This window comes from Vicugna pacos, chromosome 2 (genome assembly GCF_048564905.1).
Source record: "Vicugna pacos chromosome 2, VicPac4, whole genome shotgun sequence".
Classification (NCBI taxonomy): Eukaryota; Metazoa; Chordata; class Mammalia; order Artiodactyla; family Camelidae; genus Vicugna; species Vicugna pacos.
This window is the reverse complement of record NC_132988.1, coordinates 42,198,348-42,216,325: the sequence shown is the minus strand read 5'-3', so window position 1 is coordinate 42,216,325 and position 17,978 is coordinate 42,198,348. Positions and strand designations below refer to the sequence as shown.

General features: G+C 34.0%; 1 protein-coding gene across 6 annotated transcripts in view; it reads right to left on the bottom strand.

The window, feature by feature from the left end:
- Window positions 1–189: 189 nt before the first annotated feature.
- Window positions 190–17,978, bottom strand: part of ZGRF1 (zinc finger GRF-type containing 1) — a 65,775-nt gene continuing 47,986 nt past the window's right edge. For 5 of the 6 annotated variants that reach the window (XM_072938368.1, XM_072938364.1, XM_072938377.1 and 2 more), the window contains exons 19-30: window positions 16,608–16,751; window positions 15,233–15,347; window positions 13,896–14,158; window positions 11,851–12,010; window positions 9,828–9,905; window positions 9,486–9,633; window positions 6,500–6,627; window positions 4,998–5,121; window positions 1,952–2,128; window positions 1,683–1,817; window positions 718–979; window positions 190–542 (exon numbers count right to left, since the gene is read on the bottom strand). In XM_072938368.1, the coding sequence (XP_072794469.1) occupies window positions 430–542; window positions 718–979; window positions 1,683–1,817; window positions 1,952–2,128; window positions 4,998–5,121; window positions 6,500–6,627; window positions 9,486–9,633; window positions 9,828–9,905; window positions 11,851–12,010; window positions 13,896–14,158; window positions 15,233–15,347; window positions 16,608–16,751 (1,847 nt within the window). In that variant the 3' untranslated portion in view covers window positions 190–429. The remainder of the gene's footprint in view (window positions 543–717; window positions 980–1,682; window positions 1,818–1,951; window positions 2,129–4,997; window positions 5,122–6,499; window positions 6,628–9,485; window positions 9,634–9,827; window positions 9,906–11,850; window positions 12,011–13,895; window positions 14,159–15,232; window positions 15,348–16,607; window positions 16,752–17,978) is intronic. The other variant, XM_072938374.1, reaches the window with a different exon arrangement.

Below are 17,978 nucleotides of genomic sequence, written 5' to 3'. Positions count from 1 at the left end.
ATTATATTTTTTTTTAAGAGGTTCTGACAGAGCTATAGTTTAGAAAGGAGTGTGTTGGTATAACTGTGTAGACGCGTTCTAATAGATGGGCTTTTGAGATAATCACTTATTTTTGAAGTAACATTGGTATTCCCCTTAAAGGCTTTCCCCTGCTCCTTTTAAATTCATTTCTTTAGCAAACAGAAGTCATAATTTTTTAGAAAACATTTATTAGTAAGATTTTTACATTATCAACATCTTAATATACATAATTTTAAGTTTTTGAAGAGAAAAATTTTTATATGTGTATAATTTTATTTAAATATTGTACTTTTTTAATAATAAGGGTTTTCAGGTAATAAAAATATGAAAATGTATAGTGTAAAATGAATGTGAATTTATATAAATACAAACTATACCACGTCTTTTTGTGAATGAGATTTATCTTTTTCACTCTTTCTTTTTCCTCTGTTTTCCTTCTGCTTGTTTTTCAAAATAATCTTTAAGCAGACGGTTCAGCTGTGGTTCATACTGGCTTGCATGCTGCAATCCGTCTTCCCTCCCTTAGAAAGACAGGAAACATGAGACAACTATGTTCTACAGTGGGCTCCATGTCAGCATTGCAGTCACCTCCCACAGTGGCAAATTCAGAGCTGTTTCTTCCTGAACCACCCCAAGCACTAACCCAAAAGTCAGTTTGAATTCAAAATGCCTGAATTAAACACATTTTTATTTTACCTTCACAGTGTTGAATCACAAGGCCCCATAGTCGATTTTTCCTCAAACAGGCTAGATTTCCCACAATCAACAAATGCCTTCTTCCTCTGGTCAATGCAACATTCATTCTTTTTTCTGAGTCAATAAACCCTACTTGTCTTGTCCTTACGCAGGACAGAATAACAATCTCCTTTTCAGCTCCCTGAAAAGCATCTACTGTGGACACTTGCACAGCTTTCATGTTAGGATGGTCAAAGTCCGTGGCACTGAGTAAATGACAAAGCTATGAAGGAAAGAAGACAAGGATCATGCAGTGCAGAGATCATAAAGAACCCGAGCCTCTCAATGTGCCCACAGTAGCCACTGTAATTTAACAAATAGTGGATAATTTCATTGTCTTTCTTTATGACTCACAGAGATTTGGCTACTTTCTAAAACGACAGGTAAATAACCTGATGATAATATAAATTACGGAACAAAAATCAAGGTGATGTGTTATCTATTGCTGGGAAACTCATTTGGAATATGCTAAATTTAGAGTTGATTAATAATGAAACATGAAAAATAGTAAAAATAAATATAAATAAAAACTAGAAGTAATTGGCTTGTGTGTACATTAATATCTGGTATCTATCTTTGATTTAGTGATAAATACAATAATAATGAAAGAACATTTCAGAAAACAGAGATTCAATCCCATCTGTCCCAAAACACAAAGCATACACCATATTTCCTTCCCTCTAATTTGTTTATTTGCATTTTTGCCCCAACAGCTGTAAACTGAATTTAATTAAACCTTGTTAGGTTTACATTTAATTATACAGAAAAAAAGCCAGACCAGACAAAAACCTGAATGCTTTTTTAATACATTAACTACATTCCCCAAAGTTTTTCAAGCACCAAACCAAACTACTACAAATGTAATATCAAGTATTGTAATATAAGATTATATTTAATATAGGGTAAATATAATATGTAATACAAACCTTGTACATCTGGGATCTGTATAATGTTATCACTCCAATCATAGAGCCTGCTATTCCACTTGCAATCAGTGATTGAATCAGCTTGAGTGTAAAAGCAGCTTCTGCCACATTATGAAAGCTGTTATCTCTTTCAATCTGGAATAAGAAACAGATCCTAAATTATATTTCCCAGAAAGGCTATGGAAAGACCAAGAAAATCACACAAATAATAACAAAATTAAACCAGGAAACTAAACTGTGTTGACTCTCATCACCATTAATGTCATTACCTGCTCCAGTCCTTGAACGTTATAGAAGCACAGGGTTGGTAGCCATTCCAGTAAAGGGCTCCTCTCTGTTTCTGAAACGCCATTCACGAGGCTTCCTTCGTAAAACAGATCATTAGCAACAGCACTGATTATAGGGTGACAACGGTACTGGGTTCTCAATAGAACTGGCTTGTGACCCTAAGGAATTTAAATGCAGAAAAATAAGAAATTAAAACAGCATTTTTTCTCCTAGGGGAACAAAATCCACAACAATATTTTAAAGTTCAAAAATACTGCCATATTGTACACTTAGTAAATGAATTACAACCATGATAAAACAGACTATAAATAGAAATAATTTTTTTTAATTACTAAAAATATTTTCATGGTAAACTTATTATATCAGAAAATTATAAAATATAAAACATCAGATCTTAGACTTAGTGTCTAATAATTAGTTTGGCATCAACACTATGCTTTCATAACCTATAAGGAGTTGGCCTAACACTAAATTGAAAAAAAATCTTAAAAAAAATTAAAAACTGTTGTTGATGACTCATTTATTAACTTTCCTCCTTAGGTACAAGCCATTTTTCATTCTGAAACTTCTCCCATCTACTGTAGGGCTCTCCTGGAGCATGCTTTTATTTGCAAAATGTTCTATAATATTGTTTAAACATCTTGAATTGTTACAAGATACTCTATTAACAATACATAATAAAATGCAGGATTAATGATCACATGGACAAAGTTATCTTCTGTAGGGGAAAAACATATAAAAAAAAATCAATCCCCAATACTCTTAGGGCATAAAATTTGTGGGTAAGTCTAAGTCAGTGGGCATGTGAAACCTCTGATAAAAAGCATTAGGTATAAAAATGCTCAAAGGGTCATTCTTTATGATTGGAAACAACTAAATGTTCAATGCTAGAAAAATGACTAAATTATGGTATATCCACACAACATAATATTTAGTGATTAACATATTTATGTCAATAGTGATGATTATACAGCTAGCAGTAACATGGGGGAATGATTTATTATAATGCAAAGTTTTTTAAAAAGAGGCACGATATAACCATCATCAAAAAGTCTACAAATAATAAATGCTGGAGAGAGTGTGGCGAAAAGCAAGCCTCCTACATGGCTGGTGGGATGTAAATTGGTACAGTCACTATGGAGAACAGTATGGAGCCCCTCAAAAAACTAAAAATAGAGCTACCATATGATCCAGCAATCCCAATCTTGGGTATATATCTGAAAAAAATGAAAACTCTAATTTGATACATGCACCTTATCAGACACAAAAATTAACTGCAAATGGATCAAAGACTACAATTTCACAGATATGTCACCAAAAGCACAAGCAACACAAGAAAAACTAGATTAACTGGATTCATCAAAATTATGAACCTCAAAGGACATTATCAAGAAAATGAAAAGAACCCATCAAATGGAAGAAAATATTTGCAAATCATATTTTTGATAAGAGATTAATATCCAGAATATATAGCGAACTCCTACAACTCAACAACAGAAACAACTCAATTAAAAAATAGGCAAAAGACTTGAATAGGCATTTTTTTCAAAGATAAGTGCATGAAAAGATGCTCAACATCGTTAGTCATTAGGGAAACTCCAATAAGATACCACTTCACACCCAATCATTAAGATAGCTATTATCAAAAAAAGTGAAAAATAACAAGTGTAGATGAAGATGTGGAGAAATCAGAACCCTTGTACATTGCTGTTGGGAATGTAAAATGGTGCAGCTTCTATGGAAAAGTCTGGCAGTTCCTCATTAAACACAGAATTACCATCAGACCCAGCAGCTGTATTTCTGGATGTATAATCAAAAAAACAAAAAAAACCACCCTGAAAGCAGAGATCTGAACATATAATTAATACCAATTTTCCCAGCAGCATCATTCACAATAGCTGAGAGGTGGAAACAACCCAAATGTCCATCAACAGATGAGTAGATAAATTGTGGTATACATATACAATGGAATATTATTTAGCCTTAACAAGGAATAAAATTCTGACACTTTACTACAACATGTACAAACCTTGAAAACACCATGCTAGGTAAATAAGCCAGACACAGAAGGAAAACTACGGTATGATTCTACTTACATGCAGCACCTATAATAGGCAAACATAGAGACAGAAAGGAGAACATACGCTACCAGGGGCTCAAGGAGAGAGGAGGATGAGAAATTACTGTTTAATAGGTACAAAGTTTCTGTTGGGATGATGAAAAAGTTCTGGAAAAGGACAGGGTGATGGTTGCACTACACCAAGAATGTACTTAAAAAAAAAAAAAGTAAAAAGTACTGATGTGCTGCTAATGTGGGTGAACCTCAAAAATGAGCTAAGTGAAAGAAGCCAGACACAAAAGGTCACATATTGTATGATATGAAAATTGTAAGACTGTATGATATGAAATATCCAGAATAGATAAATCCATACAGACTGAAAGCAGACAGGTGGCTCCCAGGGGCTGGAGGGAGGAGGGAATGGAGAGAAACTGCTAAATGGGTGCAGTTTTATTTTGGGGTGATAAAAATGCTTTGGAAGTAGACAGAGGTAGTTACTGCACAGCATCATGGGTGTACGAAAATGCCACTGAATTATTCATTTTAAATGGTTAATTTATGTTATGTGAATGACACCTCAACTTTAAAATATATTAATAATTTAAAAATTTAAAAAAACATGAAGCTCTACTTCATGTAACAGAGACATTACAGATTTCTTAAAATTTTAGAGCAAAATCAATATACTCAACAAAGTATATTGAGCAAAATCAATATACTTCAATGTAACAGAGACATTACAGATTTCTTAAAATTTTAGAGCAAAATCAATATACTCACAGGTAAAAGATTCATTTTATTCTTAAATTACAGGGTTCTACTTATCTTTAGGATGAGCACTTTCTAAACACCTCCAATTAAAACAAATTTTAGGGCAAGGACTTGGTCTTATAATATTTTCATTTTCTATCAAACTCCACAGTGTATAATCAATAAATAATCATTCTGTATGAATTCAGCAGTAGTACCATCAAGCAAAGTCGATCAAAAAGCGTTTGTTCCAATCCATTTTCATGAGCTGCATCAGAACCCTGAATAGTAGGAGGAAGCTGTTTGGGATCTCCAACAAGAATCAGCTTTTCACACTCAAACCTAAAAACAGAATTCTACAAATTAATCGAAGCAATGAGAAAGCATGCACTGACATCATTTACTGCCTTCTTTTCTAAAATGTATTTCAAAGAATTTGAATACCATTAAGCGTTCTGAGAACTAGCAAGGCTTAATATCGCCAACAAGTATATTAAAGGGCTTTGAAAAGTTATTCATTGAAGAATCCTTTGCATAACTTAATTTTTTCCCACATAAAACCTAGTAAGTGTCCCTGGCTTCTGCAAGAGATTAGTATTTCAAAGAACACACTTTGAGAAATTAAGATTTTTAGAAATTATAAACTTAGAAGCTTTTTCAGAAGTCATTTAGATTAAAGTCTCACTTTAGAGATGAAGTAAATCAGGCTCTCGGGTTAAATGTCTTTCTAAATAGGAGTAGGATACAGTGGGGAAAAGATTTTATAGGAAAACCTATTTCAAATTTTTAGCTCTATTATATTCTATGGACAGAGCAAGTTATTTAATTTCTACAAGCTTTGGTCTTATCAGTAAACTTGATGTAATAATACCTTGCATGGATGTTGTAAGGATTTAACCAAGTATGTAATGTGTTCAGTATACAGTAGGTGCTCTGCAAGTATTACTCCTCCTCCCCCCTGCGGGGCCTTACTGTTCCTCCATTCCTGGCTCCTGAGTAGGGTGACCGACTCATCCTAGTTTGCCTAGGACTGTCCCAGTTTAAATACTGAAAGCCCCACAGTGCAGGAATCTCCCAAATTTTGGACACATCATGACAGTTGATACCCTACTCTCTCATTACCTGGGGACAAAACAAGAACTAGAACTCAACCTACTGAGTCTGAGTCTAGTATTTCTTCCACTATCTTTAGGATTCCTCAGTAAGAGATGCTTTAAAAGCACAACATTTCAATTGGCTGAGACAGCTTAGAAGATGTCATAGTCTTCTAAATTTTAGTAGACAAATTTTCATTTTCAACTTTTTTTTCATATATTTTATATCCTTTCATAATCTAAAAAATATTTTTAGAACCTGAACTCTGGAATTATACCAAGGTAAGGCAAATGATGAAGAACATTCTTCAGCATTTAGGTTTGTAAACTACGACTAAATAAACACCTTCAGCCTGGCTGAAAAACCTGCAAGGTTCTAGTAGAATTCTAGCAATAGTGCTATCAAAGCTTTAAGGATTACGTGATCCAAATATCTAAACTGTGATCTAACAAAATTTTGATACATTAACCCCCCCCAAAATTTCCCTCTGCATTCTTTTAAAAAATCAGTTTAGTACTTGCATTGCTAGGAATTTTTACTTAAGTTTGCTAAGAGTTTGAACTGAGGAAATGTTTGAAAAATTGTTAACATCTGAGTGCTTTGGGAAAAGAACCTTTCAGGTTACCTTGCAATGGGAAGGAGAGACGCTGGCTCAGTTATTTGACTGCACTCATCCAGTACAACCACAGGAAATTTAAGATCATTCATGCATGGAAACGGGCAGGCTGCACAGGTAACTCCAACCACTCGAACCTTTTTTACAATAAGAATATTATTCATTATAACTACTAAAAAAATAAGAGACTATTTTTACCAAAGAACTTGTAGGCTAAAATCAGAAATCAGCTAGTCCTAATTTAATTACTGGCAATCTGAAATCCCAGACCATTTTATCACCACCTTTTCATTATTCTCACATAAACAGAAATCACAGGATTCAGACTACTTAGGCCACAAGTCCATTAATAAGGACAAATAAAAGGCACATTTGATACTCAGAAGAAAGGTATTATAATGTCATGGGTTTAAAAATATCAAGAATAACAGACCAATTTTATCCTTCTAGATGAGGCTGAGTAATAACATGCATTATTATCAACACAGGCCAAAGTTCTCCACAAAGAACACCGAACATGCTAGTGAACACGTGCATTTTCTTAACCTTCAAGCACATCGGTATTTTGACTTACTTAAGGTAAAGATGGCTAATTAATTAATAACAATAGTAAATTAAAGTGTAATTGTAGCCTGTAAGTTTATTTGAATCTTATAAGTCTTTAATATTACAGTAGAATACCATTCTCAAGGCAAAAAGCCTGAGAAAGCTAATACTTAATCTCTGGGACTAAATATAAACAAGAGGAAAATCAGTGACTTTTCCAGTTGGATGTGGTCATTGGCCTAGTATCCAGCAGCTACACAAATACACACACACATAACTGTGTGTGTATATGTATACAGTATGTGTATACACACACACATATTTTTTCCTCCTCTAACAATCTGAAATATAGTTACACTTTCTTGGTAGCAAGGCCAGGTCACACAAAGTGACTGTATCTTTTGTCAATAAACGTGACTGACAAACTAGGCTTTAATAATTAAATACGACCTCTATAGATCATGTGAAGAAAATACTGTAGTAATAAAGAACACTCATCACATAAAATAGCCCTCTGTCAGGTTTTCCTTCTTTTGCTAAAAACAAAAACAAAAATCCTAAAGCTACATTTATATTAGAAACCCCACAGTTTTTAAATATTCAGTTCTTTTAAAATGATCTAACAGAAGACACCCCTGTAGCAATATACACTGCTCTTGATACCACCCTTATATCCTTTGTATCTAATTTCTGATAACTATAGCTGACAAAAACCACTTTAGAATGAGAACCTCAAAGCTGTGTTCAATAAGTAATTTATTTAAAGAAATATCTAATACAAAAACCTAAAGAAATAAATTTTTCTTTAAAATATATTATTTGTATCTTTTAATTTATCATATTGCTAAGAGTCTAACAGCAAAAGAGATTTTTATTATTGATCTAAGAAGGAGTAATGAACTATGTAGCATTTTTATAAATTAGTTTTATTGTATAGACGTATCACTTTAGGAATGTGTCAGGTCTGAATGCCTAATTGGACTGTGGAAATTTGCTACAGAAAATGTTTTAAAAAATGTTTCTTCTAAAAGAGTTTCCATTTATGAATAGGTGATACCAATGAGCAATAGATTATAGTAACTGGGCTTTCACTTAGAAAATTATCAAAGAAACCATAACAATTCTTACATATCAATATTATGTTGGGTAAGGATGTAAGCAGTTTACATAAATGACTAATTTGCATTAACTGAACATAGTCAAACTAAGCCCTTTTGGATTTGGTTGGGGAGAAGGGAGGAAAGTTAACTCTGTAAATCAGATAATAAAACGCTAGTCTGAGGACTTCTAGAACTTGTCATAGGTTGGTTATTATTACCAATTTCTCCCTCCCTCTCCACGAGAGTACTACACATCCACACCCTTTGCTGTGTGACTTTGCAGTGCTTCCCACTGTAGGTGCAGTATATTTCGCTGCCCCACTGATGCTGGGCTTGGTCATATGACTTAATAAATTATAGCAAATGGAATGTTAGCAGACATGATATGAACAGAAGCTTTACAGGTATTTGTGTGACCTAGCCTGCCCTCTTGCTCTTCTGCTGTCTGTCAGAAGGCCATCATGCCACAACTGTTCTCAGAATGAGCAGCTTGACCCATACTCTCAAGTGAGCCAAACCAATTTACCCTGTAGAACCATTAAGTTTGTTGTCTTAAGTACTGAGATTTTGTTTGTTCAGTAGCATTATTTCAGCTGACCAAAACAGGGTCCCAAGCAGGTGGATTGTCCCAAATCTCTTTCTGAAAGTGACCAATGTCCACATGGTCCAACTGGCCAACAACCCTCTTTTCCTCCACTCCTTTTCTTTTCCTCATGCTCTCCTTTCATGGGAAGAAGCTACTAAGTGACTTCTTTCTCTCCTACCAGCTGATGCCCAGGTTGGCCTAGATCAGAACTTCATAAAGGAGATGATGCTACTTGCTGTAGACTGGGATCCCTATTTCCAGTGTTGGCTCCTGATACCTGGAAACAAGTGTCTGAGCCTCCTAGATTCTTGGGATAGATTTCAGACAGACCCTTAAAGTCTTGATTTTGTAGGAGAGCATCAAAGATAAATTTCATTTGGATATTTGGCCCAGTGTCAGAGTTTTTCTTCCTCTATTTTTCCTAGAAAAAAGCCAAGTTACATTTAACTTGCCGGGAATCTATTTTCACCTTTTTACTTTCCTCTTAAGCCTACAAATGATATACATAAAGGGAGAAAGAGAAAAGATGACTCTGTCATGGTGAGTTGGATGTGTTCACACAGTCAAAGAATGCTTTGCAACAAAACAAAACGTGCAGTAGGCAGACATCTGCACACCTTAGTTGAATCTAAGTTATCACAGTCATCTGTTTATGTCAAGGAAACAAATAGGAATAATATTCCTATCAATAGGAATGAAAAAGGAATCTGTAACAGTATATATAAATTAAATAAAATAGGTTTAAAAAGCTATTTCCCCTCACCTGCTTCAACAGGGTTTTATTGGTCCCCAGTTTATGCTGCTCAATACTTTTTCTCACATAGACTCTTTCCATAGGAGTCAGGTCTTCCTTCATTAGTGCATGCAGTTCTTTTAATTGTTCACTTTCATTTTCTGAGCCAGCATGCAAGCTAAAAAAAAGAATTACATAAAAGAATACCCCTTTATCCATTTAATAGCAAGTAAATACATATTTTCTAAATTAGTCAAGAAAAAGATAAGGCCTTCTTGACTTCTCTTCAAAACCCAAATTTAAGGTAAGAGTTGTATAACATCATCATACTTCTGTGAACATTCTGTGACTTTTAGAATTCCGGATTCTCACCTGTAAGGTAAAACCGGCTTGGCAATCTTCCTGATACTCCCAACTCTGACAAACTTTTCAAATCCAAGACTAAGAAGCCTTTAAAGAAAACAAGGTAAAATAGATTCTGATTATTTAGAAAGTAGAGTATAAAACAAAGTTTCATACAATATTTACATTACTAGAATCAATTTTGTGCAACGGTATATTTTATTGTTACATAGTTCAATGTCAAATGCCTAAACTCAAAAGTAAATGCAATGTAGCTGAAAGACTTATAAAATGCATTTCATAGACAGTTTTTAAATACGTATTATCTTATGTTGAGGGCTCATTAAATGTCCATAAAATATAGATGTTAGTATTTATCACAAATAAAATTACCCCTAAAGACATAATGTGAAAGAACTATCATATATTTAGCATCAAGTTTGGTATAAGAGTGTTAGCCTCTTTACATACATTATCTTAATACTCATTACAGCTCTACATAGTTTTTCATCTTAGAGATGAGAACACTGAAACTCAGAAATCAGGTATTTTGCTGAGGCCACACAGCTAACAAGTGGAGTCAGCCATTGATTCTAAGCTAGGCAAGTCTGTCTACCCCCAAAGGCTATCTGTGATGATTCTTCTACATACATTACCCCCAAGTAAGGCTTTGTAAAGAAGCAGCCCTCACCCTGCCCTTCCCTCTTATGTATCTTACAGCTCTAGCTATAAATATAAATGAATCACTATGCTGTACACCAGAAATTAATACATTGTAAATTGACTAAACTTCAATTAAAAAAAAATTAATCTCAGGCCAAGCAATCTACAGTTCTCTCCTGTTTAGTCCCCAGGTTAACTCTTCATTGTCTTGAATCAAAAAATGTCCTCAGCCACTATTTTAGATTACTTAGAAGAGTACACTCAAGTAGAACCTTTCCGGAGGGCTATCTTGCAAAGTACATTAAGAAATTTAAAAATGTTCGTATCTTTCATTGTAGGCCTAGGACTTTTTCCTCAGAAAAGAATCAGAAACAAAGACAAAGATTTATGTTTAAGGATCTTCGTCACAGTATTATTTATAATGAGAAAAATTTGGAAAGAACTTACTGATCAAAAATCGCTTAAAATATAGCAGAGGCAAAATCACTGCACATAACAGAGCTATGAAAAAGTTTGCTTTCTAAGAAGATTTAGTATGATAGAGAAATAATCTTTGAATAGAAAGAGCAAGATACAAACAATATATACTGTTGAGTACCAAGTTTGGAAAACAAAATGAGTGTGTATATGTATAAAAAGTCTTAAATAATATAATAAAATAGTATCTGTATTGTCTGCATATTTTCCACTGTAAGCATTAACCTATATAATTATAAAAGTTAATTTTAAAAAGCCTACACTTATAAATAATAGATTATTTCTCCTAATCAAACTTTGTTGTTTATGTTGAAATTCAGATCAGTAAATACTGGAATACCGGTAAAACATTATATAGTATTTGTAATCAAATCTTACATAATCACAAAAATTTTACACCTGCAGAACAGATTGTGCTATTGCTTTTCATGAAAAAGTAACAGGCTAACTGATTAGTTTGTAAGTAGGATAAAGTCAAATATAAAACCTCACAATTTCAGCACAAGGATGGGGCCAAGTTAAAATTAAAAGTAGATCTCTCTTATTGAAATCAAAAACAATTAAATTTTTCTTCAGCTATTTTAGTATTATTTGTTCATACAGGCAGGTAGACAAGAGAATAACCTGTAACTTGGCTCTGCAATCTTAGCCTGCTTCCAAGGTAACCACCCAAGGTTCCTGGGTCAGAGACAAAGGGCTTTTACTCAGGGCCCAGGAAGCAGCATAAGAAGCATCAACATAACAGCAGTGTTTCCCTTGGTCCCCAAGTCTTGTAAGGAGACACAGAGTCCAGCTGGATGCCTGCCCTGCAGTGGAATGAGCTGTAGGGAAGGAACACTGAGTGTGGGGATCCACTGTTTTTATACCAATAGCCTAAAACATTTAGCTACATAAATACACCTGCCATACCTACCCAAGAAGTACTCTGTCGACGGCTACATTAGTTGAAGAAGAAATTAGAAGTTTCCATGGTCTTTTATTTTCAACTGTGAGAGCTTCACTCTTTTCAAATAGCTGCACAAAAAACAAAACCACCACTGCCAGCAAATAACTCTTTCCTGCTCCAAAAACACCTAATTATATTGAGGGAAGGGGAAAAATAAAGGCAATGTCATAAATTTCTGAAAAGCACAAGAAATATTTCACCCACCTATCTCCCTCTCTCCTTCATTTAATTAATTTATTAAAACAAATTAACGGAATGCCCACTATATGGCTTAATTAGCACAAGGAATAATAAATACGAAGATAAATATTCAAAAGACTTTACATTTAATGAGACCACAGTCTACTTAGGAAGATATCAAGTAAAGAACAATGATAAAATAATACAGTAACACTGTTATGGTATCAGAGAAAGAATATTTCCCTCTGCTTTGGTGGAGATGAGAATGCCTCCTAAAAATAAAAAAGTAGCAGAACTAAGTCTTTCAGAATAAGACTTCCTGACTCTTTAAGAAAGGGTCATTCTAGGCAGAGGCCTGACAAAGCACGCAGCTGATGAGTATTTCTAGACAGCCTACACAGCAAATAGGCAAGAGACGAGGCTGTCTGACGAGGCAAAGGGATAAATCACAAGAGTTCTGCTGGCTATGGCTGCAAGTTTGAATTCTATCTTAAAGGCCAGGGGAAGTCAATGAAGGATTTTAAGCAATGAAACTGACTTAATCAGATTGTGTTTTAGAATTCTAGAGTGAAAATAAGAAGAAAGGTAAAACTAAAGGAGTATCAATTAGAAAGCTGTGTGAGCTAATTGTACCAATAATACATATTAACTTTACTAAGCGCCTCTCATGTGCCAGGCACCATTCTAACCCTTTACCTATGTTAATGCATTTAATCTGCCACAACTATGAGAGACAGGTGCTATTATCAAACCCCGTTTTTCAGAGTAGAAAATTAAAGCTAAGAGATAAGTAACCTGCCTAAGATCTTAGGGCTAATGAAGGACAGAACCAAGGTATAAATCCAGGATTCTAGCTCTAGCACCCACACTCTCACCAGCGAGGCTATAGGGAGGTATGATAAAGGCTTGAATTGAGGGGGTACAAATGAACCTGTATGAAAAATACATAGAAACTAGAAGGGACATCTCAGTGACTGATCTGATGGGGGAAGATAAATAGAGAGATAGAGGAGGATCAAGAGAAAGTCACTTAAGTGGGGAGGGTATAGCTCAGCAGTAGAGCACATGCTTAGCATGCACAAGGTCCTGGGTTCAATCCCCAGTACCTCTATTAAATTTTTTTTTTTAAAAAAGAGAAAGTCACTTACTCTTGGGACAAAGAATAATCTAGGATGATGCCCAAGTGTCTAGCTTGGTCAACAGGCTGGATGTGATGCAAATCCTCAAAACAGCTTTGGGGAAGAGGTCTGTGAGTGGAAATGAGCTAAAGAGGTAACAGAATCCTAAAAATAAACAGAAGAATTAGCTCTGCAGAGGAGAAAGTAAAGCTCCCTCATTGGGACAGAACCAAAAGAGTAAAAATAGGTCCACACTTAGGTAAGTTGGAGAAGGAAGGCAGGACATGGAAAAAAGTTTCTGTTATGAACTCCATTTCCTGTTTTAGAGGCGAGATCAATCTCAGAGAGAGAGAGTGGGGTAGGACAGGGATGGGGTTATGAGAACAATGAAGATCTGGAACAGCTAGTATATGAAGGATGGAGGAGTGAGCTGACTAGGAATTAATTAATAGAGAGCACACAGATGTTTAGATCAAATCTGGATGCTTTGAAAATGAGAGTAAAATGCTACTCATTCATCAGATATGATGCCTGTTCTCCCTTTTAGGGTGCTCAGTTGTGCTCTCATCTAATAGTTTACTAAAGTGGGTTCAGATTCAAAAAAATCTAGTTACTCTGGAATCTTGTTTGACTAGGAAATTACAAAGGAGCAGACTGGGTTACAATAGCTTATATAACAATGTGTTTACTACAATTTTCCTTTTTGCTTCTTACCATGTATGATCGTGATCGGGAGGGTGTGAACTCCCAGTTCTGTCACTTCTTCCATACTTTCGTGAGATGCCATCATCTGAGCTATCTGAATCAGAGCTGTAGCTTGATCTTTGTTTAACTTGTGTGCCTGAATTAACTCACTAGCTAACTGCAATGTTGCTCCTAAACTGAGTAGTTCAGATTTTGTGTTGATATTTGAGAAGGCTGGTGGGATAAATTTTCTCTTACTGACTCTCTTGTTGCTCTCTGTAGTTGATGAAGACCTAGTAAAAAGGCAACAAATAAAATTTTTTTTTAATGAGGGGCTTTTAAAATAGGTAAGTAAACCTATTCATGACTTAGCCTTCACTTTATAAACAACACAGAGAACATTTTTTGCAGACACAAATGGATATATACTCCTATTTGGAGGAAGGAAGAAGAGAAGAGAACTAATATTTGTTGAAAACGTACTATGTGCTGGCATTATGCTAAGCATCTTACTTATTACTCGACATAATCTTCACAACAACACTAAGAAGTAGTTAATTACCTCACATAGAGACACAGAAATATTAACATTTTTTCCCAAGAAAGCACCTAGCCAATAAGTGGTATACTGACTTTAAGGCCCATGTTCTAGTATACAAAACTGACTTAGATAAAATATAGCCTCCATTTCAGGTAAATCTGCAATAAATTGGTCTTATTTCTATTTCTATTAAGGCTGAATTCATTTCAAAGTAGATAAAGAACATAACGGATATTTATTTTTTACCTAGGACTTCCTTATGGTGAAACAAAAAGAAAACACTGCAAGTTAGATTATAACATTCCAAATTAAAAACTAGACTTTTCTATCATTTTAATGAATTCAACACAACATCACTTCCAATTTTTAAAAAGGGGATATGGTGCTTGAGAAATTAAAAATGAGATATAGGTTATGTCAAGAATAAAATTAGTATAATATACATACTGGATTCAAGCTCTAAAATGACTCTTTTAAATGTTAAATAATTTGTGGCATAAAAGTACAAGTAAATAGAAAAATAAAATCAACACTCCAAAGATCCTTAACAAATTATTCCATGATGAAGACAATCTGCAGTAACACTTACTAGGCCCCAACCACAATAGCTAGCTAGCTAGATAGCTAGGGGAATGGATAAGTTGTTGGGACATGGTATTTATTCCCTTTCTTTTTATTTTTAACTACTGACAATCAGTACTCTCATAATGTCTGAAAGAAAATGAACACTTTGTTGGCAAAAATTTATGTAATGTAATTCTATTGCAATTTCACGATTAGTCACTATTTTTTAATATCAATGACCCAAAGGTAAGTAATGACTTACATTGTTAACAGGTACTGTGTTAGAGGTAGAGTAGCTGGATTAAAGTAGTCTTGAATGTTTTTCAAACTGGTCAGCTCTGTGCTAGCATTACAAACCAGTAATGCATGGACCACTGCTGTAGAAAGAATGCAGAAAATGAACATTTAATGTAAATAAAATGGACCATTAAAAAAAAATCTATAAAATGTCCTTGTAACTCAGAGTTCAGCTAATCACATGACCTAAAATAAACTCTTAAGTACCTACAGAGGGCCTTTTATCCATTAAACCATTGCACTCATTCATACTTTATAAATTGTATAACTTAAATCAAACTTGGACTTCGATACTACAGTTAGTGAACAGGAACAACTGTTCTGAGTCGGTGCACGGTGAGACTACTAGATAACCAGCAGTTCGATTTAATCAGCAGATGGCCTTACACTGTACAGTAGTATTTGTGTAATTTTTGAACATTTTCTTGCAATTCTTCCTCAGTTATTTTAGAGAAATATATGGAAAGCAGAAAATTAGAATGCTGATATTGGTGAGGAAACAACTACAATAAATATGAAAATATGCATCCAAAAAGTGACATATGTTCACTTAATTAGACTCTTACTGGACTCAAGCTGGTTGCCTAGGTTTATTCAGTTCTGAAAGAAAAAAATCCAGTTTAAAACGCGTAAGAAATACTTGAAATGAGTCATTAAATGCTGTGTCTTTAATTAGTTATGGACCAAATTCGACCATCAGAAATTATTCCAGAGATCAAAATGTATAGAGACATCTACAGATTCATAGAGCCGGATAGGGATTCAGCTTACTAAAGCTTCCTTTATTAAAAGAAAAGTAAGGCTGGTAGCCTCCTGTCTTATAAAGAATTTCTCAAGACAGATGATAAAATATCCTCAAAATGAATGTCACACCCTCCTGTTCAACTGCTCACAGAATCTCTTGCAAAATCTACAAGATATTTTCAATATAAAAATAAATGATCTGTTTACTAAATATACTTATCTGAATAATAAACCAAGAGAATTAAATAAACCAAGAGAATCAGAACTTAATTATTTTTAAAAATTCCTATTTATAATTTTAGAAATCAGGGATATACCATGTAAAATTCAACTTTAAAAAAATACTTAAGTGAGGGGTAAAGATTTTGTTATACTTTTAGCCCTCTGGGGCTTGAACTGCAAAAATACTTACTTGTACATTCAACTTCCACACACATTTTTAGGAACACTGTATACAATAATAGGAAGTAGAGGTGGATGCTTTTTGTTTTCTTTAATCAAACAATCCCACACAAAGTTAGCATTCTTGCTCACAGTGTATTACATGTCTTTCATTCTTTGTTAATACAAATTAATATGGGCATAGTAATACTTACTGCTACTGGGCCAATTCGAAGGGAAATAACCTTTCAAAGGTAGTAACTCTACCTCATTGATAGATGATGGTCCAAAGAAAGTACTACATGCAATAAAAGTATCCAAATCAAAGTCCAAGGTTTTTGAAACCACCCAAAGATCATCTGAAAAGACAAACGTTTAAAAATTTTTCTTAATTTTTAAAGGTCACTTTATATTGCAGTTATTTCAAAATATTGGCTCTATTCCCTGTGTTGTACAGTACATCCTTGAGCCTATCTTACACCCAGCAGTTTTTACCTCCCACTCTTCTACTCCCATATCACCCCTCCTCTCCACCCTCTACTGGCAACTACTAGTTTGTTCTCTGTATCTGTGAGAAAAGGCAAACATTTTTTAAAGGTCTCAGAACTATGCTCAATCCAAAGCTACCTTGGATTTCTTCAGTGCTTAGTCTTACATTATTTCTCAAAAAACAAAATTGGTTATTATTTGTAAGATTCCACCCAAACTAAGACTTGAACATGTAACATTTCATTTCCACGTTTTTAACTCAATTAGTTTTATATTTTTTAAGTTACTTTATAATTATTTTTAAAAACGTAAATACAGCAAAGACAGCATCTAACTTGTCCTTCTCTTATAAAGTAGATTTATAGCTAGATCTGATTTTTTTCCCACTGTCGAGTATTAGTCTAAAAATATGCTTGGCCATATAATGGTTTCCATACTCAAATAAAGTTGGCAATCCATGAATAGAACACAGGTTCTCGTAATAGACCTCCACTTAACAGATGCTCCAGATTAATGTTTTCCTTTCTTCTCCATAGTACATTGAATACTCATAGCTAGTAGGCTACTTTCCGGAATACTTGTTTACTGTTTCCACCATCAGTTGAGTTTACACTTACAAGGAGTCAATTGCATTTGTTTTAAAACTTATTTATACCACTTGTATTTGTTGTTATAATTATAGAACTTAATCATATTATTTGACCCATTATGAATATGAAGGGGAAAATTGTTTTTAAAAAACTAAAGTGAATAATTTAGAAAGAATTAAGATCTCCTTTAAAAATAAAAACTCAAATATGAAAAACCAATTTTGACTCAAGTACAGATGAGATAAATATAACATTAGAAAAGAGATTGAAAAAAATTTTAAATCATTCTCCACTTAGATTGCTTCATAAGTGACTTTAAGTTCTTGCTCCATGTTTAAGAATTTAAATGGTAAATCTTTATGGACAGTGCATTTGTGGATATGGTCTATACAAGAAAGATGAAAAGGATCTCCAATCAAAAAAACTCATATCCTAAGCAAAAGTCTTGACTCTTCATCAAAAGATCATTAAGCAAAAATATATTCATGAATTTTAAGTTAAAATGCT